Consider the following 25,783-nt stretch of genomic DNA (forward strand, 5'->3'; position numbering starts at 1 on the left):
TGGAGCAGTTTAAATAATAAAGAAATTTTCTTTATTCTGTGGGTTTGTAAGAACTTAACAGATGAACCATCTGGGCCAGACACCACTTTTTTAGAACTAGTTCTCTGACAACTTTCTCTATTTCCTCACTGGTTACTTATATAAGCGATTTTTCTAACTCTTCTAGAGCCTTTGAGTCATTTTTACTTTCCTATAAAAACCAGTATGATATAGAGGACTCAGATTTTCTTTTTCGCTATCAATAAATACATATATTTATCATTTCTCATATTGTCTCTTTGGTCTCTCTCTTTAGATTAGCTCCCCCAGGATATGTTTGTTTTCTCTCCAAAGAACAAGCTCTTGGACTTGTGCAGAGTTCCTCTGCTTCTCAGCCACTGGGGTGACTCTTTGGGGATCAGACTTGGGAGCACCCCCTGCTTGGGTCACAGTCTGGCAGCCTGGGGTCATGATTGCGGGCAGGGATCTAGATCCCAATGGTCTGAGTTCAAGTCGTCATTCCTTTACTTACTAACTTTTTGACTTTGAACAGTCATTTAGCCTCTTCGTGTTTCAGTTTCCCCATGTGTAGAATGGAGGAGGGCGGGATACTACCTACCTCGTGCGCTTAATGCTAATACTAAAGAGTTGGTATTGAGTGCCGGGCACACAGTAACCGCTATGTAAGTACTTCTTAAATAAATCTAGACTTCCCTCCAGCATGCTAGAAGCCTAGGTCCCCTAGGAGCTTCTCCCTTTCCCAAATATACTTTCTGCACCTACCCACCCCTTATGCTAACTACCTCCTATTTTGCAGAACCACCTCTGCGCAGAAAAACAACCACTTTGCTTTCCATTCTGCTGCCTTGAGACAACCACATCCTCCTCACGCTCTCCACAGGCTCCCATGGAGAGCTCAGGTCAGTGTGTGGGAGGGGCAGGGTCTAGTGGGCCTGCTGCTCAGGGGGGTGGGCCCCTTGTGTGGATGAGTATGCCCCACGGCTGGCAGGACCCCCTGCACCCAGCCAGGCATCTTGAGAGATGGACATCCACACACGTGCATGAGACCCCAGCTGCTTGCAGGTCACTGAGCTGGAGGATGAGAATAATGACAAGAACAGCCAAAATTTATTACCAAACACTTGTGATTATTTAATGAAAATCTATATATTAATAGCATTTACACTGTATCAAGGAGTGATAAAAACACTTGACAAATATTAACTCATTTAGTCTTCTCTTTTTTTTTTTTTTTTTTTTTTTGAGACAGGGTCTCGCTCTGTTGCCTGGGCTAGAGTGCAGTGGCGTCATCATAGCTCACTGCAGCCTCGAACTCCTGGGCTCAAGTGATCTTCCTGCCTCAGCCTCCCGAGTAGGGACTACAGGCATATGTCACCAAGCCCAGCTAATTTTTAAATTTTTTGTAGAGATGGGATCTCACTATTGCCCAGGTTGGTCTTGAACTCCTAGCCTCAAGTGATCCTCCCACCTCGGCCTCCAAAAGTGTTAAGATTAGAGGCATGAACCACTATGCCCAGCCTCATTTAGTGCTTCATAACAACCCCATAAGATAGGTATTATTACTCGCATTTTATAGAAGGGGAAACCGAGGCATGGCAAGGCCAGGTACTTTTCCCAAGGTCACATAGATATTGTACAGTCAAATTAGGCTTGGAACCCAACATTCTGGCTCCAGCATCTGGGCTCTTAATGATTTCACTGTGGATTGCCTCATGCAAATGCCAGAAGGATTCTGTGGGGTAGGAGCATCGCTATGATTATCCTTGTTTTCCTGAAAGGGAAACTAAGGCTCAGAGAGGTTAGGTAATTTGCTTAAAGCCACATGGCTAGTGAGTGCAAAGCCTACACTCTTCACCCTGTATCAATCTGGCACAGCAAGGAGAGGTGACCCTGCCTCCCAAGGTGTGTCATCTAAGAGACCACACTTCAGGCCACCAGCCAGAGACTCTAATGCCCTTGAAGATCCCTGTCCTGGGGAAGGGGAGGGGACCCCCCAAGACAGGGTCAGCTTCCTGGTTGTTATCATCCCCGCAACACGGATCCTTCCCACACTCCATCCATCCTCAGAACCTCTTCCAATCAGAAGTAGCTCCACTGAGTCAGGCAACCCCACTGAATCCCGGTCTGGCAATATTCTGGGTTGTCTGTAACCAGCCAGAATTTGGGGTGGGAGGCCAGGAGTGGGGCAGCCCTGTGAAAAACCTCCTAAATATAGTCACGGGCCATGGAACGACGTTTTGGTCAATAACAGACCTAATATACAACAGCGGCCACATAAGATTACAACACCGTATTTTTGCCGGACCTTTTCTATGTTTAGATATGTTTAGCTACACAAATACTTATGATTATGTTACAATTGCCCACAGCATTCAGTACAATGACCTGCTGCACAGGTTTGTAGCCTGGAGCAACAGGCCAAACCCTATAGCCTTGGCCATCTAGGTTTGTGTCAGTACACTCCATGATGCTCACACAATGAAATTGCCTAATGATGCACTTCTTAGAACGTATCCTTGCTATTAAGTGACACGTGACGGTTTCAAAGCCAATTTACTTTGCACTCACTTTAATTATAGCAATACATATACACTACACTGTCTTTCAGGAAGAGAGGTATACCAATAAAGGTTCTTTGGATACAAGCAATAGAAACTGATATGGCTAATTTAATTTCAAAAAAACAAAGTGGCCAAGCATCGAAGGAAGGGCTGAAACACCAGACACCAGAAAGGCAGGTGACAGGGCAGACCTGCCACCAGGACAAAGAAAGGCAGACGATGCCCTTGAGAGAACACCAGGTGTTCTTCCCTCCTTGAGCCTCTGAATAAACCTCTGAGAGAGAGAAAGAGACCTTGGCCAGCCTGGTCCTGTGCCCACACTGAAGCCAGAGCAAAGTAGGGCACCCGGGTCATAGCCCCACCAAGATTGCCATGAGCAGGGAGGGACACTGGGTAGGTGAAACCCCCGACATCCATGCCCGAAGGTGTGACAGATGACACCCACATCCAGTGGGTGAGAGGACACACCCCCAAAGTGGGACACTTGCCCTGGCAGCTGTGATAGGGAGTTCACCCCCTGTGACCAGGACTGCAGCTGTCCCGGCCGCCTGCCCACATATGATTGTGTTGTTAACTCTCCCTCCTTCCCTCATGGTCCTCTCTAGCCCTCGTCCTAGAGTTAACAAGAGGGGCACCTGGGAAGGAAAATATTTATTTTAGGGGACAGAAGAGAGCGATATTTCAAACGCACTTGTTATTTTGCCATCCCTGCAAACAAGGACAAGACTGCAAAGGTTTCTAGAACAATCAGAGCCTTTTTACTGCATGGGGGTGAGGGGGAATCAGTGTAGGGTGGAAGAGGGGCCTCTGGGTGCTGAGGTCCCTCTAGGTGTGATTTTCTTTGGTGGGAGAGGCAACATGAGACAAGGGTAGGGGCTCTAGACCTGGAGTCTACAAAACAGGGAGAACAGTATTTGTCCTGCCACACTCACAGGGTTCTTGTCGGAATCAAATGAAATAATATGTTGGAAAACACTTCATGTATCCAAGAGTCAGTCAGAGAACGGTAGCTCTGTAGCAACCCCAAATTTGATTAACATAACAAACGTTTATTCTCGCTCACGTCACAGTCCAATCTGGGCTCCAAGAAGTCATTCAGGGACTGGAGAGAGAGTATGGAGGACAGTGCAGGGGACTTTATGACCGGGCCTACAAGTGACATATATCACTCCCACTGCATTCCATTGGCCACAGCTATGTCACATGGCTTTTAGCTAACTGCACAGGAGTCTGGGAAATGTAGTCTTCCTGTTTACCTGTGACAAAAATGAACCTGGTTTGATGAACGCATCGTCTTGTCACACCTATGGAAGACTGTGTGTGCATGCCTTTCAGGTGCCGTCTAAATGTTAGGTAGCAATAGTAATAGTAATACCTAATAGTAATATCCTACATTCCCAGATGGAGAGGAGGATAGTCATAGTGGCTGTCATTTATTTATTGACTGTTCTGAGTCAACAATGACATCAGACACGCATATTATTTATGACCAACCCTAAGACACTTGAGGCACAAGAAACATCTCATTTCTTTCTTTCACTTAATCACATCAAAACCAGCTTCAACCTCTCATTTTCCAAGGTTAAGATGAATCCCAGCAACATTTACTTGGGGTGTTTCCCCCCTCCTCGGGAGCCTGTGAGAAGCCCGGGGCTTACAAAGTCTGGACAGTGGGAAAAGTCTGTGGTCTCCAGTCCACCATGGCTGCAGCCTCCAGAACTGCTTGGCAGGGTCACATGGTCCACAGGGAGATAGGAGGATCCTGTGGGGGACATTCTTGTGCTCTGGTGAAGGTGGCTCAGGAGACCTTCGCTGTGGCATTCAAAGGCACAGGGTTCAGTCTTTAGCTGCCCTCGTCTGATCTTGGCCACCACTGGTAAGCTGTGTCCCAGCCAGCCTAGTCTTCCTCATTCCCTGGAACCCCATAACCCTTGGGCCCTCACAGTGTTGGGGAATCCAACTTCCCACCCTTGGATTGGGCCACTCTGCTCTTCAGCTAAAAGTATCAGCCTTCATCCCCACCCCTTTCAGACAATCCAGCTTGATTGGTTCAATCAGCTGGCCAGGGGTCTCAGCTCCAGGGCCTCTAGGGTCCAGGTAGAGGCTGTAGACAGGGAAACTAGGGCAGTGAGGACAGTGAAGAACTAGAGAAGCTATGTCCATCTCAAGGGGGCAGCTTCTCCTGAAGAAGGCAGGCCCAGTGTGAACAGATTTTCAAGAGATTCCAGAAACCCAAACTTTATTCAAAATCTCCTGATTTGTAAATGTTGGCAGCTAATTTGGTTTTGTTTTGTTTGTTTTGTTTTGTTTTAAGACACTACACAAGCCCAAGCAAAACAGGTCTGCAAGCCAGATGTGGAGCAAAGCCTGAGACTTTGAACTCTGTTCTGGCTGCCCAGACTTTGGGGAAAAAACAAAGTTTATTTGAAGTTGTCTCCCAGGGCTACTGGCAACTTCCCTATTTTTCTGTGAAACATAAAAAGTTAACTCCGCTGCAAAGCAGGGGAACCTAGGGCTCAGAAGACAAAGGCTTGGCTGCCCTTCTAACGAGGGAGAAGAGAGGACAACATGGTTGTCACAGTTGAATGTTTTTCTGCGCAGTGCACAGCAGGAGAGAGAAGGAAGGAAGGAAACTTGTCATATATTTTTTCTAATATGCATTAAAATAAGTGCATAACCACTCAGATTTTAAGATTGTTTGTGTACCACCTAAAATTATCTTGCCTGTCCTCAGTCGTATACATACCGCACTTTAAACCAAGAACCCAGACATGCCATTGGAAGGAAAGGCTACATTCCAGCCCTGGCTGGTGTGAGCTGACAGCTCTAAGTTGATTACTTTTGTCACCTCTTGAGGCTCATAAAAGGGGCTAAAGACATTCCCAGAGGGGATGGTGGTGGGGCAAGGGTGGGGCCAGGTGGGCTGAGCTCCTCTCTGCTCCCCACTGCTGCCCAGATGTGGAGCTGGACCTCCAGAGGAGCATGCAGGCTGTGCTCCGGGAGCTCAGCGCCCAGGCCCCGGCCCTGCAGAGCAACCAAGGTAAGAGCCAGCAGGCGGGTGGTGGCTGCTCCCTCTGCCTCCCCTCCCCCACCCAGCCGGTTATCTGCCCACATGTTCAGGGAAAGGCCCCAGCCTGGAGTTCATGGGGTGGAGGGGCTTCCAGCAAGCCCTCTTCTTGCTGGAAATACCTAGAGCCTGAAGGACTGAGAAGGCTCCTCCGCTCCCTGGTCCAACCCTTCTGGAACTGCAGCGGAGCGCATGGGGGTCTGCCACCCCCTCTCTTAACCACCTTCCCCCGCTCACTGCCAAACCAAATGCCCCTCCGCACTCCAGGCCAGCGGGGGTCCCAGAACGTGGGGGGCGGCACACGCCTGCAAACATTGCTGCTCTGTGATGCACACGCACGCACCATCCCCACTTGTGTCCCACCTGCCCTCTTCTGTCCTGGGAGCTCACTGTCCCCAAAGAGCTATGGATCAGTAATTCCCCCCAGGTGAGAAGCCCACCAGGTGCATATGGAACCCAGCGCTGGCAGAGGGATCAGACCTGTGGCTGATCAAAGACACAGTCTGGGGCTCCAGGGGTCAGGGTGCTGCTCAGAGGAGCATCCTCTAAGAGCCCCCTACCCCGCCCGGTCCTGCTGGGCTCCCCTTTCTCCTGGCCCAGGCATGTGGAGATGGTCCCTGCACAAGAAGGTCGAGCGAGATCCTGGTAAGAGTCCGGCGCTGGTCCGCATTCTGCTCCGAGAACTGGAGAAGGTGGGTTCCTGGCCTCGGGGAGGCAGCTGGGAAGAGAGGGGCCGACCGGCGTGGGGCTTGGTCCCGGCAGTGCTGCAGCTCCCAGACTTAGTCATTCGTGGACCATCTGCGTGATTCTCACCACGTATTATACATCTCCCTCCCTGTTTAGGTGAATAAACATATTTCAAAAAGAAGCTGGGTGCAGTGGCAGCCTTCAGTCCCAGGGGCTCGGGAGGCTGAGGCAGGAGGATCACTCGAGCCCAAGAGTTCAAGGCTGTAGTGAGCTATGATCGTGCCTGTGAATAGCCACTGCACTCCAGCCCAGCATCACAGCAAGAATCCTTCTCTTAAAAAATAAAAAAGGAAAGAAACCCCACAACATGACCATAAATGGAAAACCCATATCACTTGTCAGAAACAGAAGGCACCTATAAACATAATTATATAACTATTGACGTTTTTCAAAATTATCCTTGTACCACCTAAAATTATCCTCCGCACCACCCAATGTTCTGCGGGCAGCTGTTAGGGAAATGCTGCGCTCAAGGGAGGCTCCAAGTTGGGGGTTTGTTTGTCGCTTTGCTGATGCTCCTGCCCTGAGTCAATGCTGGCCCTCCCCCACGGAGTTCCCTGCACCCCTGCACCTCCCACAAGCTCAGGAAAGGGCTCCACATCTGTGCTCCCCTCCTCTCCACCCTCTGCCCGGGACAGACTGTGGCCCTTTGCACTCCCCTTGGCTGCCCTCCACCCCATCGCCTGCCCCCCCACTCCCCCACCCCCAAGACTGCCAACGGCCTCCTCTAGGATGCAGGGAGACCGCCAGCCTAGTGAATGTCACGCGATCCACCTCCTGTTTTCCAGGCTGAAAGCGAGGACCTCCGGCACGTCATCATACCCTTGCTGCATACTCTAATGTACGTGCTCACTAAGGTGAGCTGGGGGCTCAGGTCGAGGTGGTAGTGGTGATCCGCATGTGGCTGGGCCGGACACTGTCCTCTTCTCTTAGTGGACACTCGGCCCCTGCCAGGGCCAGCCTAGAAAACCCTCTTGACTGCCTGCCCCAAACTGGCTTCTAAGCGCAAGCTGCGCCCTTCCCCTCCCACGTGGAGAGAGGACGTTGGAGAGGCTGTGGGGAGGTCGAGGCAGTGCGGAGAATGCATGGAGAGCCTCGAGAGGCAGGACGAGGTCTTTGTTCGTACGAGCAACAGGAGCTGTCATTGATTCCTACACAGAGAAGAAACGTGATAAGACTTTTCTAATGTCACAGAAAGTGCAATCGGGAGCTGTGTGCAGTCGCAGGGGTGGGTGTGGTGGCGAGGAAGGCAGGAAGGGGTGGGGTGCGGCTCAGGCAGAGGCAGAGGACACCCTGAGGAGGGGGCAGGGGAGCCCGGGGCACCGTGAGTGGCTCGGGCCTGTGCCATGCAAGGAGGAGCAAAGCAGAAGTGACTCGAGGTTTCGAACCTGGAGAGCTGCAGGAACGCAGTGCCCCGGCAGAGCAGAAGGGCTGGTGCCGGGAGTCGATTTGCCGGCGGAATTGATGGGATGCATTTCCGCCTTGGTAACCTAGAGGGCGGCAGGAAAAGGATGTCTCCCAGGTGTGCTGGGGGAAGACCAGGAAGACGTGGGTTTGGAAGAGAGCTGTGCACGCAAGTCTGGCTGTCAGGCCCGACCTTCCTCTTCCTCTCCCAACGCCCACCCCACCCCCTGCCGGGACCCTTCCGGACCTGGGCTCTGGGCATCCCAACTCCTCCCTCCCCCGCAGGCCACAGGCATCACGGAGGAGCTCCACCGCAGGACCTACGCCTTCTGCACGAGGTTGCTGACCCTGCCCACCCCCTACTGCACAGTCGCCCTGGACTGCGCCATCAGGCTGAAAACAGAGACGGCGGTCCCAGGTGAGAGCTGCCTATTTGTCTCCCATGCGACACCTCCCGCACCATCCAGGGTCTTGCCTTTTTCTCCAGGAGGCTGGGGAGCTCAAAAGTCTCAGCACCCGCTGTGGGCAGGTGGGGAATGGCAACCAAGCCTGGGGGCTGGTTGGCTGACGCGGTCTCGTCTGCAGGGACGCTCTACCAAAGGATGGTCATTGCCGAGCAGAACTTGAGGAATGAACTGTATCCCTACCAGGAGAGGTGAGTGGCTCCAGAAAGGTCACTGCCTTCAGCCCCCTCAAGGTGTTAAGGACTGTGGCTGCTCACTGACAGGAGGACAAAAGAGGAGGCTGGACTCTGCTGAAGCCCCGGCAGAGCTTCTCGGCAGTGACCTTTGTCCATCTGTGCAGTGTGTTTGCAATTCAAGTGTGGACGGGCTACATGGTTTTCTGGAGAGCACCGAAAACAGGATGGGTCTTTCTCGTTGGGTTGGATTCAGAGCTACTCTGCTCACATGCAGAAGGCGGACATGGCCTCAGGGCCCCTTCTGGAGTTCTTGTGTTCCACCTCCATCCTACCCTGGGCCATGGTGCGGCACCAACCCGGCCAGGCAGCCAGAGGTGGCTCCGGAATGTCCACAGTGGAGTCACACAATGAAATTGGGAGGTTTTCCTCTGAGTGTGCCCAGCCCTTTAGATAAGATTGAGGAAACGTCCACCGTCCGTGTTGAGAAAAGGGGTGATGAAGTTGGGGTTGATACCTCCCTCTGACCGGGCACTGACGGGCACAGCTCGGGTTTGAGGCTTGGGACGCTGTGTTCATGACAGGAGCAGGGAGGTGAAGGGGACCTGGAGAATTGGCCCTGGAGAAGTGGGGATGAAAGCTGAGTGAGGAGGAGAGTAGGTGAGGCTGGTTTTCTCGTGTGCTAAGGGCGATGAGAGAAGATGTGATGCACTTGGGGTTCAGAGCCCCAGTTCTGGCAGGAAGGATCTAAGATCCCTCCTAGATGGTGGTGTGGTCGCTGGGCCAGGATGCTGAGGGAGGGAGCAGGATTAAGGTTGGAACATACCTAGATACAGGACGAGGCCTGCTTTCCCGTGTGAAGACAGACGACTACAGCAAATGGACTGGAACTGCCCCTCCACAGGGCTGTGCATGCTCTAATTTGCCCTAGTCCCCACCACTCCCTATTGTCATCCCACTTAGAGACTTTCGAATTTGAGGCTCCTCTTTTTAGAGGAACTAAATAACTTCGGGGTGCTGCCCGGCCCTGAGGGTGCCCATCCAGTGGCCACTCTCCCAGTAGTCATTTTCATCAGTCCTGCCCCTCCCCCACCTCTGCCCACAGAGTGTTCCTCTTCGTGGATCCCGAGCTGGTGTCTGCCTCCGTGTGCAGCGCCCTGCTCCTGGAGATAGAGGCGGCCCAGGAGCAGCAGACACCAGAGGCCTGCATGCGCCACGTGGTCTCCCACGCCCTGCAGGCAGCTCTGGGGGAGGCCTGCCACGCCGGCGCTCTGCACAGGAAGCTGCAGGTAAATGCCCTACCCCAGCCCCGGATTCCAGCCCGGGTCCCTGCACATTCATGCCAATCACTCACTCTACTTGTCCGCCTTCTCCTGTTTTATATCACTCCCCCCACCTCAAATAAAAATTCATACACTTTTACTAAGGAAAAGCTGAAAAATGCAGATAAGCTCAAGAAGAAAATAAAAATCACTCATAACCTTCGACCCAGACATAATCACAATGGACATGTTGTTATAGTCCCTTAAGAATAATGACAATAATAATGATATAAACAGTCACTGTTTATTGAACATCTGTTGTGTTCCAGAAGCTGTGTTAAACACTTTACATCTATCACAGTTCAAAATTCTCCCCACAGCATTGTGAAATGGATAAAATTATTATCATCTGCATTTACAGATGGGGACACTAAGGCACAGAGACGTTGATAACCCACTCATGGTCACACAGAGGCAAAGTGCCTGAGCCAGGAATTGAACCCAGATCTTGCTGACGTCAAGCTTACATTCGATTGCTTTCCAGCCTCCCCATCTCCTTTCTAACAAATTGGGACACCAAACACCATAAACAGTTTTATTAAGATACACTGCCTATATATGTATGCATATGTATGCATCTATGCATATTTATAGTACTTATTTTCCCGTGCCATTGGAAATACGCCAGGTGGAAATATTTTCCTTGGAAAATATGTACTTCTAAAGGTTGCACAGTGTTCCCTCTTATAAGTATGCTGTTATTTATTTAACCAATCCCCTGTTCCTGTTGTTAAGTGTTTAGTCTATTCCAGCACTTACTTCCTAGCTTTCCTCTCTGACTCAGTCTTAGTCCCCTATGTGTGACCCAAGAAATCCAGCAGGTTGGAGATATTCGGGCCAAGGGTTGGCACCAGGTGCTGGACTTCTTGGGTGGGGGTGGGGGACTGCTGCCTGTCAGAGGCGACTTTCTGCAGTGTGGCATGGCGGAGGCTGCTGGAAGGCTGGACTGGAGGATGGCCAAGGTTCTGAGCAGCTACTCCTCAGGGCTGCAGGAGGGGCTAGGCACCCAGACTGGGGGGTACCCTCAAGGGTTCAGCCATCCCCTGCCTGTCCTGCCCCAGGAAGTGAGGGGGTCAGTCCTTTTCCCCAGCCCATGACTCAGACCCTGCTCTGCCCATCGAAATGCACTGGACTCACTGCTCTTCCTCCGGGAATCCCCCACAGTCTTAATTCTTGCTCGTTTCCTTTCTTTGGCAGGTCCTTCCCTTCACGTACGGCTGTGTCCCTCCTAAACCATGCTTATTGCTTTCTGTCATTCTCTTTCTCAAAGAGCACCTTTCCTATACCTAGGACATCATTCCTCTGTGGTCACCCACCTGCTTGGGCCTATCAAGGGTTCTCGACTCACTCCCCCCACCCAACCATCCTTGACTTCTACTGCTTTCATAGCATCCCCTGTAGGTGTTCGCAGCACACAGCTACATGTGGGACAATGCCCCCACACTCCACTAACTCATACCTAAGGCCTCATCTTGGTTTCAGCACACATGTATGGCCCCTAATGTCCATACTGTCCCCTCTCCCTGCATTTGGCCACGACTCTCAGGAAGGTGGGGAAGAGAGGATTTTTCCTGACCCAGCATTTGTCTGCTAACTCAGCAGTTCCCACTCCCCTTCCTGCAGCTCTGGTGGTTGTTTCTGGCTCACAAGACAGGACATAGTGTAGGCATCATTTTGACACAGCCAAGTCAAACATGTAAGAGCGCTGATTTTTTTTTTTTTTTTTTTGGGACAAAGTCTCACTGTGTTGCCCGGGGCTAGAGTGCTGTGACGTCATCCTAGCTCACAGCAACCTCAAACTCCTGGGCTCAAGCAATCCTACTGCCTCAGCCTCCTGGGTAGCTGGGACTACAGGCATGTGCCACCATGCCCGGCTAATTTTTTCTATATATTTTTAGTTGTTTGCTTAATTTCTTTCTATTTTTTTTTTAGTAGAGACGGGATCTCGCTCTTGCTCAGGCTGGTTTCGAACTCCTGAGCTCAAACAATCCACCTGCCTCGGCCTCCCAGAGTGCTAGGATTACAGGCGTGAGCCACCGCGCCCAGCCAAGAGCGCTGATTTTTGTTCCTTAGTGATATGGGAAATAGATAACCCACCCCTAAGACTCACACCATCCCCAACTTGGAGGCAGCTGGGGTTCAGGGTAGGGTTAGGAATGAAGGTGAGCTGGGATCGAGGGTAGCAGGAATGGGATAGGATTGAGAGATGCCAGATCAGGAATGGGTGGGGTTCAGGGCTAGAACTCACAGCTCTGTCGCATACATTATTTTGCAATGGAAAAAAGAAACACCGAAAATAAAAGTTGTATTTTTTTAGGTGTAGTCAAAATGTTATATCCCCCCCTCCCACCTCTCTTTATCCAGAGCCCACTGCTCTGAGTCTTGATTTCTGTGTAGAGAGAATTCGGGGAGGGGGCAGAGGAGAGCAAGGAGAGATTATAGAGGTGTTCTTGATCTGAAATTAGAGACCCTTGGAAGCTTAGCGTTAGAGGGGTCCTCACAGTCCCCTGGCACCCCCCATTGGGTGCTGGGGCTCCTGGACATCAGCCTGGCCTGGGGTTCTCATGTTGACCACCACGCCCCACGCCCCTGAGACTCAGCCCCCCTCTCTGGAATTCTGCCTCTTGAGGCAGGTTTAGGGGTGTCATTGCCAGTCACCTGCCTGGCAGGTAGGACTTGTCTGACCCTCAGCCCACATTCTGTCTACTGAGGGCCTGGTCTGAGACCCAGATGGGGAGTAGATTGGTCTCCCCATGTGTCAACAGGACCAGCTGACAAGTCCCCAGACTGGGAGGTCAGCTTGGGACACCCCATCTCTCTAACCCTCTGTACTGTGTTCTGGGTGCTGGAGATGGGGGTGTCTCAAGGTAGGGCTGCCCCACGGGAGGTCAGGGGTGCAAGGACTAGGGGAGGTTTCTTTGCTAAGCCTTGAAGTCAGGGGTTTCCAGAGAGACACGGGAACCAGGCCGAGGAAGGGAGTCAGGACACAGCTTTGAGAGCCAGCTCTCCTGTGGGTTGGCAGTGTGACCTTGAGCCAGTTGCTGCTTCTCAGGGTCTGATTTTCCTCTTGTCCAGAAGCCATCATTCTACTGAGCTCCAGAGTCAGCTCCGCCCACAGCCTCTCCCCCATTTCAGCTCACTGCACGTCATTCTTACACCTGCTCCGGCAAAAAACCTTGGGGCAGGCTCCTTCCTATTGGTTCCGCCTTCAAATGTGGGCAGAATCAAGCCACTTCCCACCACCTCAACCGCCACCACTCCGGCCTCAGTGCCTCCTGGCCGCCTGCCCCTGCCGTGGGGCTCTGCAATCTCTTCTCAACCCTGTAGCTGCTAAGACATGAGTCGGGTCATGCCACATCTCTGCTCTGCCGTCCCCACGGCTCCCCCTCTGCTGCAGAGCAGCTTCCCTGGGAAGCAGACCCTGATGTGGAAGCTTCTGTGCAGCCCACATGGGGCATGAAGGATGCAAGGTGGGACGGAGGGAGAAACAAAGCTGTTATGTAGATGCTGAGTCTATGGGAAGCTGTGGAGTTGAGCTGGCCTTTAGAGATTTCTGGAATTAGGGTAGGGGGCAAGGCTTGTATGCCTCCACATCCACTAGGCATTGGATGTAGACTGTCCCCAGGAAGGGGGCATGTCCTTGGAGAGATGCCTCTCTTCCACTGAGGGTGATTTTGGAGACTCAGCTGAGCGTTCCAGCTGCCAGTTCTCCCAGCAGCAGGACTAATGAGTGCCTCAGTCCTGAAGGTGGGAATCGGGGTCACCACTACAATAGCTTCTATAGCATCTCACTCAGGGTCAAAGCCAAAGTCATTACAGTGGCCTACAAGACCCTTATGATCTGCCCCACTCTTCATTTCCTCTCCGATCCATCTCCTTGTACTCTCCCTCTCATTTTCTCTGCTCCAGCTACACAGGCCTCCTTAGTGCTCCTCACACATGGCTGGCAAACTTGCACCCCAGGGCCTTTGCATGTGGGCTCTCTATGCTTGGGATGTTCTCTCAGATATCTGCAGCACTGACCCCTTCACTTCCTTTGAGTCCTTACTTTGAGTCAATTTCTCAGCTGAGGCTTCCCAGACCACACAGTCTAAATATTCAGCCCCTCCCCCAAATTCCACATCCTCCTTCCTTGCTGTATTTTCTCTTCGGCACTTATTGTTATGTATTATACTAAACATTTTACTTATTTTTTTTATCTCCTGCCCCCTGCCACACACACACATACTATAAGTTCCATGAAGACAGGATCCTATTTCTGTTTGGTTCACTGCTATATCCCAGTACCTAGAACAGTGCCTGGCACAGAGTGAGCTGTTCTAGGAGACCAGACTTGAACAAAACAGACAAAATCCCTGCCTTCCTGGAATTCACATTCGGTGGGGAGGGGGCAGAATATTGATCCAAGTGCTTGGTGATGCTTTCGGGTTGGAGGGTGGCAGCAGCCATCTCTGCCCCTCTGGGTTACAGATGTTTCAGCCCACCAGCTGTCTTCCCAGAACAGGGTGTGACCGGCAGAAGGGACCCCCACCTGCAGGCAGTATCGGGCAACAGCTGTGGCGGGGCAAGAGTGGGCCCTGGATATGGGGTCCGGAAGCCTTTGCAGGAAGCTTCCTCCTGGCCCCCAGGGCAGAGGGGAGGTGCCACGCTGGGCTGCCAGGGCCCTAGGGACTTGGGTGGGAGGTGGGGTGCGTGGGTGCAGGGCCAGGCCCTAGGCTCTGACGCCGCTCTCCGACAGACCAGCTCCCACCGCACCCTGGAGCACTATTTCCACGCCGTGGTGGCAGCCGTGGAGCAGACGGCCAGCGAGGCCAGCCCGAGCCGGGCGGAGCATCTGGAGAGGTTGGAGGAGATTTACTGCTCGCTGCTGGGGCCGGCGGCCGCGAGGGGGCGCTGCGGCGGTAAGCGGCGAGCGGCCGGACAGGGCCCGCGAGGGGCCGGGAGGGGGCAGCGCAGCAGGGGCCGCCAGAGAGCAGCGCCGGACGTGCCACGGGTCTGCCTGCAGCTGAGGGCGGGACGCTGGCTGCTCCCGGGGCCTCGGGGCAGCCCAGGGCTTGGCAGGACGGGGCCAGGAAGGTGGGTGATTTGGTCATGACAACAGCTGAAACCTACAGAGCACATGCTGTTCCCCAGTTGCTGTTCTAAGCACTTTAAATATATTGCACATACCGTACTAAATCAATGGAATCCTCACAGCAAAACTTGGGAGATAGAAACCATTATTACCCCCATTTTTCAGAGGAGAAAACTGAGTTAGAAAGAGGTTAAGATTCAAATCCAGGCTGTCTAGTTACCACTCTGTGGTAATAACCAAAGGATCTGGTGGAACAAAGACCACGTACAGAGCATCTAAAATAGCAGATGGTCAACATCATTTACGCCTGTTGTCGCGGCTCTTTATTCCACACACTTCCCTCCTCTTTGTGCCTTGCGGTAATACCGGACACCGACGTGCAGCTCCATGTGGATGGGGGAGTCTGAAATAGCCTAGAGAAATGTCCCGAATATGTATTTCCTGGCTGTTGTAGGATGGTTCTGATTTGGGTCCTGTTTCATGGTAGCCCAAAGTACCTGTGGAATGTGTCAGCCTACCTGTCCCAGAACACACAGTCACTGATCATGTACCTGTAGTTACAAGGCACCGGGTTAAGGACTGGAAACCGCTGGCAGAGGTCAGCGTGCCAGCCCTGGGGTTTCAACTTGGCAGCCGAGGTTAGGTGGAAGCCGCAGAAGTCAGGGTGAGGTGGGCAAGACAGCCCCTGCCTACAGACTCCATCTTCTCAATTTTCTGCTTTTGTTTTGCTTTGCTATCCCGTACTGCCTCTGACCACCACATGGCAATGCCTGCTCATGAAGCTAGAGCAAGCCCGGGGCCAAGCTGCCTTTGCTCCTCTTGGGTACCACTTGCTAACAGCAGTAACTCTGTAGGGACCAGGCGAGACCATATGGGCCACCCTCAACCCCTGCCACACTTGGCGGCACCTGTCTCCCACCCAGACTTGCCCCGTGCATCTTAATGACTGGCCAGCACTCTGCTGAGCCCCTGCAGCTACAGGGGGCAGTATGGGACAGTGATTGTAAGCACAGTGTTGTGGGTAAGAACATGGACTCTGGAGCAGGGCTGCCCAGGCTTGAATCCTGGCTCTGCCACTTAGTCTCTGACCTTGGGCCAGTTACTTAACGTCTCTGTGCCTCAGTTCCCTCCCTATAAATTGAGGGTAATAATGTTACCTGTCACCCAGGGTCATTGGCAGGATCCAGAGAAATGGATCAGGTGAGCAGAAGGGGCCTGGCAGGTGTAAGGTCTGCTGGGAGGGAATGACCACCGTGGACCACTGGCGTGGTCAGGATTCTAGGAGGAGGAGCAGAGAGAAGTGTTGGCCCTGGTCTCTCCCCTGGGCTGCCCAGGCTTCCTCCTGCCCTTGGACTTTGCTGATGAGGTCTTGTAAGCATCACCGAGAGGAGCAGATGTTAATTGAGTGTTTACTGTGTGGACACTGGAAGCAGCGCTGAGAAAGACAGGTCTTTCCTGCCTCATCTGGATGTGCACAGGGCATTTACAGAACACCCAAGGCTGGGGGCAGGGGCCAAGTGGGGAGAGTGTTTGGAAAGGGCCTTGTGAGCTGGTTTGTGACAGCTCCTAAGGGCTGAGCTGGAGGCTTGTTTGTGGGAAACAGGGAGCTGCCAGGCATTCTTGGGCAGGGAGGGGACAGCTGCTCTGTTGGGCCCTGGAAGAGCTGGTGGTGGCATGGATGGAAAGGCCAACCCCACAAGACCCGTTGTGGGAAGGAAAGGGTCCCTGCCACCCCTCCAGGCCTCCCCACAGGAGCTGGGCAGGGCAGGGAGGGCAGAGGAGGGTCCCACACCCCTCTCCTCTGTGGCTTCCACAGCCCGCTCTTTTCTGCAGGTGACCCTGTCCAGGACCGGCCACCCGGCGTCCCCCTGCCCAGCCCCGGCATCACGTTCCACCTGTGGGCCGGCGAGGAGCAGCTCTGTACGTGCCCATGCCATCCACTGCTGTGCGGGGGCCGGCTGGAAACGGGGGTGCATGTCTACGTGTGTGCGTGTGTGTGTCTGTGTCTGTGTATCTGTCTCTGTGTGTATCTGTGTCTGTCTGTGTGTGTCCGTGTACCTGTATGTGTATCTGTGTCTGTCCGTGTGTTTGTGTCTGTGTGTCCTCTGTGGGGAGCTGGCTGGACACAGGGGTGGGGTGCTGCCGCCAGCCTCATGTGACCTAATGGCCCTGACGGTCCCCTGCTCCCCCACCCAGGGAAGGAATTGGTGCTCTTCCTCCGCCCGCGGTCCCCGCTGCGCCTCAGTGCTGACTTGGAGGCCTTGGATCTGCAGGGCCTCCGTCCAGACCAGGAGCTGGCCCGGGTGTCCGTGCTGTCCACCGACAGCGGCATCGAGCGGGACCTACCCTTGGGGGCTAATGAGCCATCTGCCCCTGGCAGTCCTGAGATGGAGCGCGCCGGGCTGCAGCGCAAAGGGGGCATCAAGAAGCGTGCGTGGCCCCCGGACTTCCTGATGCCTGGCAGCTGGGACGGGCCCCCAGGGCTGCACCGGAGGACAGGCAGGCCCAGTGGGGATGGGGAACTGCTGCCTGGTGTCTCCCGGCTGCACACGGCCCGGGTGCTGGTGCTGGGGGACGACAGGATGCTGGGGCGCCTGGCCCAGTCCTACCACAGACTCCGGTAGGGCCCCTAGGCAGCGGCAGGGGTGGGGGTGGGCCAGGGGAACAGGGGAGCCTGGCACAGGCTGGTGAAGGACCAAAGAGTGGCAGGAGAGGGTCGGGAGGCAGAGGCCAGGGAGGGACAGGGGAGGACCCTGCAGCACACCCCATGCGTGGCCACCCCGAGCACCGCGCTCGCTGCTGCCTGGTGTTAGCCCATGAGTCCTCATCGGCACCCTGCAAGGCGGACGTTGCTCTGCCCATTTTATAGATGAGAACGTAGAGCTCAGAGAGCTGACGTCAACTGCCCAGAGTCAAGAGATAATAAATGGCAGAGCCAGGATCAGCCGAGTATGTTTGAAGCCAAACCCTGCTCTTACCCCCTGCGCTTTGCTGCCCACTGCCAGGAAACGGGAGAGCCAGAAGTTTTGCCTCACGCCCAGACTCAGCCTGCAGCTCTACTACATCCCCGTGCTGGCGCCCGAGGTGACTGGGCTGGGGGCGGGGCGGGGCGGGTCAGGAGCGGGGACTGGGAGAGGAGGGGCGGGGCTGGCCAGGGGAACACCCGCGGCCTTGTGTCCCCAGCTCAGGCACTAGAACCACTATCCCGAGAGTGTGGGGCTGGGAGAGACCTGCAGGGTCTCCTGTCTCAGAAGCCACAGACGGAGGCTCTGGGGGCTGGAAGTGGCTAAAGATAGGTTCCCTCATGGTGGCAGCCAGCTCTTTGCTGTTTCTGTAACGGAATTTGTTGCAAATTTCTCCTCCTCAAACATGGAATTCTCTCTCTCTCTCTCTCTCTCTCTCTTTCTCTCTCTCTCTCTCTCTCTCTCTCTCTCTCTCTCTCTCTCTCTCTGTTTCTGTAACGGAATTTGTTGCAAATTTCTCCTCCTCAAACATGGAATTCTCTCTCTCTCTCTCTCTCTCTCTCTCTCTCTCTCTCTCTCTCTCTCTCTCTCTCTCTCTCTCTCTCTCTCCTCTCACACGCGCACGCACACACACACACACTCCCTCCCACACTTCCTGGGACCACATGAGAGGAAAGTTCCAGCGGTGGAAACCCGCTGATCTAGCCGAGGAGACGTAGCTGCACTTGGCGGGTTTTACCTTCCATTGCACCCTCCGCTTCCCATGGAGGAGCAATACGGTCACAGCAATACTTGTCTCTCCCCTTGTAAGTCTGGGGATCATTTTCCAGTGACCCTGGCATTGAAAGTGGCCCTCGGCAAAGGGTATCTCAGCTTCATCTGAGTTCGTAGAACAGAACAATAATTTCATGTGGAGAAATTGAGGCCCCAAGAAGTTAAATGATTTGACCATATTCACAAAGCCTAGGCCGATAGCCCCTGGGGCCTGGGGCCCCTCTGGCCAGGAAGAGGGTGCCAGAGAGCAGGGGCCTGATGGGTCTGCCCCATCCCCTTACCCCCAGGAGCCTGCAGCATCCAGGCAGCCCGAGCTGGGGGAGCTGGCCGCGTTCCTGGGCCGTGCGGACCCATGGTACGAGAGCACGGTCAACACCCTGTGCCCCGCCATCCACAAGCTGGCTGAGATGGTAGGGGCAGCCATGGTACAGGGTGGGAAGAGGCGGGCCCGGCGTGTGGGCGTGGTGGGGGCAGAAGACACCATTGGGCAGGGAGGGTGGAATGGGCGTGGCAGGGGGCTGTTTTTCCAGATATTGCACTTGACCCCTGACATCTAGAGTCAGCCTCAGGGGTAGGATGAGGCAGGAGGGGAACGTGACAGAGGAGCCCTAACTGGCTAGTGGTTTTGAATTCACTCGGAACACTTACCAGGCACCAACTTTGGATCAGACCACAGCGGAAAAAATGAAATAAAATATTCTTTAATCAATGCATAGGCCAATTATATTCCTTCTTTTGAGAGCTTCCTGCGATCACATTTTGGTGATTGTTAACAGATGATGTTTCCTGAGCACTCACCGTGTGGCAGGCACTGTTCTAAGCACTTGCAGGAGGGACTAGCTCATGTCGTGCCCTTGGCAGCCCAGAAGAGGTGCTCTTGTCAGTAGGCGCTGCGATCTCTGTTTTCTAGATCAAGCAGCTCAGGCGGAAAGAGATTAGGTAACTTGCCTGAAGTGACAAAATGAGCGGTAGAATCCCACGTGCAACCTGGCAGCACATCCTCTCAACCAGGACCACACCGCCACACACAGCCACGACTGGCAGTGGGGACGGAACTCATATTTTACTGATTTGAAGAGGCTTTAATAAATTAAGGGAATCGTACCCTTTTTGCGATCTTATATGTTGCAGGCAGTTTTCCCGCTCTGTAACCTACCTATCAGTTTTTTTGACTTGCAGAAGTTTAATATTTTTATGTAGTCAGATGTAGCACTTGTATTCTTTATGGTTTCTGCCTTTGGAATCATGCTTCAAAAGGTTAAATCAATATTCACTGATAATTTACTCTAACACTTTTCCTATCTCAATGTTTACATTTCAATAATTAGCCCATCTGCAATTAACTTTAGCATTTAGTGTGAAGTATGTAATTTTGTTTGGTTTCAAATGTTGAGCTAGTTGTCCTAAAGCTATTTACTGCATAAACCATTTTGCCTCATCAATTTGAAATGCCACTTTTATCGTTTGCTAAATTCTTACACAAGCTCAAGTTTATTTCTGGATACCTGTTCTCTCTCGCTGAGCTAGTAATTTCTGTACAAATTGGCACTTTTATATTTTAATATCTGGCAGAGCGGGCCCACCCCATTACTCTTCTTTTTCCAAACTTTTCAGACTATGCTTGTTTATTTATCTTTTCTGATAAACGTTAGAACTTCACTTCAAGTTTTGTTTTTATTTTTTAAAAATTTTATTGGGATTTTGATTGAAATTTGGAAAAGAATTAGTATCTTTAATGTATTAAGTTTCCCTCTCTTGGAGCATGGTATAGCTTTTCATTTATTAAAGTCTTCTTATATATCCCTCAGTATAATGGTACAATTTTCATCATACAGCTTTTGCCCATTTCTTGCTAAAATTACCCCTCATATTTGCTAATGTTTCTTGCTGTTGTGAATGCTATCTTTCTCCCATCATATTTGAGTAGTTGCTACTTCTAGTATAAAAGGAAGCTATTGATTTGTACATATTTATTTATTTATTTTCACTTCTTAAATTGTAAAATCACACAACATACAATTTACCTTCTTTTACATGTTTATTTTTTACTTGCCACTTTACTGAGCTCTCCATTTTGCTTTAGCACTTGACCGATTGAGTTATCTTCTTATATATTTTATTCAAATAAAGATATTTGGGGTGTGCATGCTTTCTGAATTATACCTAATCTGAAAATGTCTTTGCGTATACACAGAAGACCTCTTAGCTGGGTATTAAAATACTGTTCTCGGAAACTTGGAGGACATCACAGGAGGAACACTTAATGCAGGCCTCAGTGGTGCTCCTTTGTTGGTAGCTTTTTTTTTCCCTGCCAAGACACACATAAGATTTCGATTTTTCCCTGCTTTCCTTTCCCTTATAATTAACAATTTGCATGGTCCTTATGCTTACTCCAAAGCAGTTTCCACATGAAGAGGCTGGAAACATTATGAGCAATAACAGCATTATCAGAATAAGTTCATAGTTCCTCAGTGTGACCTTTCTGAAAGGAACAGTATTCCAACAGACCAGATGGGAGAGTCAGAAGGGATTTTACAGGATTGGATATGAATTAGATGAGATAAACTCTGAATTTCTTTCAAACTCTGATACTATCACATTCGATGTAAATTTCTGTCATGTTTGCTGAAAAACCCAATCATTATGCTTTAGAATTGTGTGGGACTAGGGAGGGCCTGCAGGACGAGGACATAGTCCATTCCCAATAACATGCAAACATTAATTAGTTTATTAATAGATCCACAGACCACTAGAGCTGAAAGAGACATCAGATCATGTGGTTCCACATCTCATTTTCTCTGGAAGGAAACTAAAGCCTCAAAGAGTTTGAATAACTGCCCACAGCCACCTCGCTAATGGCAAGTAGCCAATCTAAACCTAGAATCCCAACCAGACTCTTTCATCATTAGTTATACGCTCGAGCCTCTTGTCACCCCAAGCACCCAGCACAGTGCCTTACTCATACAGGTGTTCAATATGTCTTTGTGTTCCTTGGGGAGATGGGGCTCTCTGGACAGGTATATTTTGATAAGGAGTAGAAATCAGGGGGTAGGAAAGGTTTGAAACGTGTTGAAGGACTAGCCGGAATAGTGCATCCCAGAAAGTATGTGGGGGCTTTGGAGTTTCTCACTTAAGAAAATGGCACCTCCCACAGTAGCCTGGAGGAAGATGGCTGAAGACATTCCCTGTCTCCCTCACAGTCTCCCTCCCTGGACACGTCCCGGACTGTGGACCCCTTCCTCCTGGATGTCATCACCTACTATGTTCGCATGGGCACCCAACCCATCTATTTCCAGATCTACATGGTCAAGGTAAGCACCCCACCTGGGGCTCCCAGGGTGCCATGCCAGCCTGCCAGGCCCCAGCGCCCATAGCCTAAATACTCTGGCTCTGGGGAAACCCCGGTCACCAGGCTGCAAGTCATGAATGCAACACACCCAGACTGTCTTGGTTGTTAACTTTACCTTCTTAATTTCTGGATGAATCAGATCATTATTAACTTCTAAGACCTCAAACGCAAGCAGTAGTAGACTTCTTTACGTGGCCTCTTGGAGGAGTGGGAGCCAGGGCTAGGCTGCTGCGGAAGTCATCCCCAGGAAACACTTACTTCGGAAATCCTGAACTCTGTTCCAGTCTCTGGTCAGAACTCCCATTGCTCGAGGCGCTCTCACCTCCACACCCCTTTTCAGCCGAGACCTCAGGCCAGTTTGATTGCTCACCTCCCCTCAGCGCTGCTGCCTGTCCTCCTTTCCTGCCAGTTTCCCCCGCACCAGTCTCTTACCTGCCCCCCACTTCCCTTTGCACCCTTCCTGCTGTCTCGCCTCCAGCAACACCCACGCCCAGACCGGTCTCCCATGTACCTTACCTTTGCTAAACCTGGGCTTCCGAGCACCACCTGGGGAGACACATCCAAAGCCCTTTGGCTCGATGTCCCTCCACATTTGAGGTGTCCAGCCTCGGCGGGGCCCACGGTGCCCCCTCGGCAGCTCCCTGGTCCTCCGGAACAATGGCTGTTCCAATCCTCACCACTCTTTTGGCAAATGCTTTTTCCACCCACTCCACTGAACTAAAAAAGCAGAGGCCATTGGGTCCCCCTAAACTTCCTGCACACCCAGCAACGCATCCACACCCATTCCCATCGTCACAGTGGACGTGGCCCTCCTGCAGCGCAGGCCGAACCCCTTCACCCTGCCCCCGACTCGGCTGCAGCCACCTCCTCCTGCGCCTTCCTCCTTTGTTCACCTCCTTTCACCTGTTCCTCCCCTTCCTTCGGTCTTGGTGACCTATATCAAACAAAACAACCTTTGGAGCCTATGAAGTTCCATTTGTTTTCCCATTGAGGGTGTGCACAGCAATGGAGGCTTGGGAGAGGAAAACGCTGAGGTCAGACTTCCTGCAGGCCTCGGTCTTCTCTCCGCCTTGTCCATGTCCCTCCATCCCCCTCCGATCCTCAAACAGCAAGCTGGCTCCTCTGAAGCCATTTACCAACGGCCTCCAAACTGCCAGGCCCAGAGGATGTTCTCCAGTCCTATCTCACTGGGCCTCTCTACTGCAGTGGACAGTCGGCCACCACATGTTTTCTTTGTTCTTATAATTAAATGTATAATAGCCAAGCTTCTGTCACAGTTAGAAAAATGAAAGCACACATCTCCCCCTTCATGAAGCTGCCCTCCCTCGACTCCTGTTAACACTGTCCCCTGGTGGGGCCTCCTCTGCTGCCTTCAGAGCTGCCACTCTGCCCAGCCGGTCCCTTCATTCCATCTAGGTCTTGCACGCCTTGCTCGTGCCGGGCCCTGGGCCTGGAATGCCCTTCTCTCCCTCACCCCACATCCTCCCCTTCACCCTCTTCCACTCTCAGTCACGCAGCAACGCTGCCCTGACCTCTCTTCCCCTCACCTCCCAGCTTGGGCGGGGGGGTTGCTCCTCCTCTGTGCTCCATAGTGCTCTGGGCACAGCTATAGCGTTTCCTCCGGCACTTTGTCATAGACCTGCAGGTATGTCACAGGCATCCCTTGGGATAAGGGACTGCATTTTGTTTATCTTTGAAGCTCCTGCTGTTAATGCAATAGAGAGTGTGAGTGTGTGTGAGTGTGTGTGGGTGTGTGTGTATGGGGGGGGGTGTGGTCGGGGGCCTGGCTGGGCCGCTGGGTGTGCAGGCAGAGGCAGCGTGGGGCAGACAACACTCATGGCTTTGCTTCCTACTTCCTTCACTGACCGGCTGTGTGGTCACAGGCACTCTCTAAAATTAATTTCCCCATATTTAAAACAGGAATAATAATCTTCACCTGCCATAGGATTCTTTCGAGAATTCAGATGACTAGCAAATATGGTAAAGAGGTAGGGGAAGAGGAGGGCGAGGTCAGCACACAAAAGATGCCGACCAGTGGTTAAGAACATGGATGAGAACCCCAGCTGTGCTATTAACACTTTCTACCCTGGATGGGACACGTAACACCTTCGAGCTTGAGTTTTCAGGCCCCTAAGATAAGGCTAATGACACCTTCCTTCTAGGGGTGCTGAGATAATATGGGCCAACTGCCTACAGAGGGCCAAGCGCAGAACAAGGTCTGAACAGAAGGGACTCCTGAGCCCTCCTGGGTCTTGGTCCCTTGTTCCTTTGTGCCTTCGCCCTCCTGTTGGCTCCCAGGTCCGGCCTGCTCATATTCCTACAGCAAACCACTGCAACACAGACTTGGACACGGGTGTGTTATCCCAGAAATCAGTCCAGGTCACCTGCTACTGAGAATCTAATTCCTACGTGCTTGATGCCTCGTTCCTTCTTCCAGGGAAGGCCCAGCGCCACACCCCTGGCCCCTGTGACACCTGTGAGAACCCGGGGAAGGATTTCTCGTGGCCCCCTCTGCCTCAGTTTTCTGTCTTCCCAAATTCTTGTTCTTCGCTCTGTGTCCTGTGCTAGGTCTTTTCTTTAACACGCCTTCCTGGTTTTGACCTAAATTTAAGCCCTTTCTTTGATTTCCAAGAATGCAAAACAAAATAACACAACACAAACTAAAAAGCCTCTCAAGACGGTAAAGAGAGTAAACATCTCAGCAACACGAATAACTTAAAATGAAAGACGTGGCACCCGGAGCACAGCTGTAGCTGCATGAAGGTGGGTTTGCTGTCGTGCTGTGGTGACGGAGGACACGTACCACGGGGGACCAGGACGCATCGCAGAAAGAGGCCGTTAGAAAGAACGTGTTCTCGGAGGGGGCTTGTGTTGGGTGGGTTGGGGGAGGGTTCCAAAAGGCAGGACTGTGCTCGGGATTGGTTGCTGGCAGGACGTGGGAGTAATTCTCTGACGGGGGATCTCGATGATTCTTACTGAAAAGGCCAAGGACTCAGCGGTTACTCATGTTTGGCTGGGATGGGAGGGCAGGGGATGGCAGCACGTGTTCCGGAGTGTCTGGTTTTTGTCTTGATCCGTCGCACTCACACAGTGGCCTTGCCTAATGATGTTGGCATCTGTGAATTGCTGACGGTCAGCAGGACGCCGTGGTCTCACTGTGAGTGCCAGGCCAGCTCCCAGCCTCCAGGGGCTGCTTTCCTCTTTCCCACATCCCTGTTCTCAAAAACCCTTTGGCCACTCTTCCACGTTGTTGGGATGCCCTCTGTCTCCTGCCGCCCACACTCGGCCTCCCCTCTTCCCTGCCGCCTTTCTCTGGGGCTCCTCCTCTGGGATTTCCACCAGGGCTCCTTGGGTCACATCAGCTGTCACACGCCCTCTGCTTGCACAGCGTTGGCTTCTCTGTGCACTTCCGAGCACTGAGCTCTGCCTTCTGTCCTTGCTCTGCGGCCAGTGTCTGCAAGAGGTTTCATTATCCTTCCCTGAAGTGAGCTTTGTCCCCTGCTCCTGCCCTCCCAGTTAGACAGTAGCAGCTACCAGGTGGTTTGGGTTTTCAGTAAGTTTCTTGCACTGTTTATAAATCTGTTGTATCGCCATAGATACAGACAGATTCGAACCCAGGCAGTTTTTAAAGCAGCCTGCAGCGCTGGCAGGGCGAGTGGGGCCACCTGCCCACTTCTGGACACTTTCCCAGTCGGCCACATCCTCGGACTGCGGGGGTACGGGGAGCTGTCCGGGGCCTAGTGAGTCAGCCTTCTCCAAACCTCCCGCCCTTCCTCTCTCCAGATCTTCTTCGGCGACCTGAGCCAAGACCCTACAGAAGACATTTTCCTCACTGAGCTGAAGGTGAAGATCCAAGACTCCAAATTTCCCAAAGGTGAGCCTCTG

The 25,783-nt window shown here is 52.4% G+C and overlaps 1 protein-coding gene across 1 annotated transcript in view; it reads left to right on the forward strand.

The window, feature by feature from the left end:
• Nucleotides 1–886: 886 nt before the first annotated feature.
• PIK3R6 (phosphoinositide-3-kinase, regulatory subunit 6) overlaps nt 887–25,783 on the forward strand; it is a 38,889-nt gene continuing 13,992 nt past the window's right edge. Inside the window, exons 1-14 of the mRNA XM_012655643.1 lie at nt 887–899; nt 5,518–5,601; nt 6,229–6,320; nt 7,164–7,232; nt 8,065–8,197; nt 8,365–8,434; nt 9,522–9,705; nt 14,477–14,639; nt 16,646–16,732; nt 17,009–17,432; nt 17,818–17,896; nt 18,837–18,959; nt 21,750–21,860; nt 25,682–25,772. Coding sequence (XP_012511097.1) covers nt 887–899; nt 5,518–5,601; nt 6,229–6,320; nt 7,164–7,232; nt 8,065–8,197; nt 8,365–8,434; nt 9,522–9,705; nt 14,477–14,639; nt 16,646–16,732; nt 17,009–17,432; nt 17,818–17,896; nt 18,837–18,959; nt 21,750–21,860; nt 25,682–25,772 — 1,723 coding nt within the window. The remainder of the gene's footprint in view (nt 900–5,517; nt 5,602–6,228; nt 6,321–7,163; nt 7,233–8,064; nt 8,198–8,364; nt 8,435–9,521; nt 9,706–14,476; nt 14,640–16,645; nt 16,733–17,008; nt 17,433–17,817; nt 17,897–18,836; nt 18,960–21,749; nt 21,861–25,681; nt 25,773–25,783) is intronic.

This window comes from Propithecus coquereli, unplaced genomic scaffold (genome assembly GCF_000956105.1).
Source record: "Propithecus coquereli isolate 6110/MARCELLA unplaced genomic scaffold, Pcoq_1.0 Scaffold482, whole genome shotgun sequence".
Taxonomy (NCBI): Eukaryota; Metazoa; Chordata; class Mammalia; order Primates; family Indriidae; genus Propithecus; species Propithecus coquereli.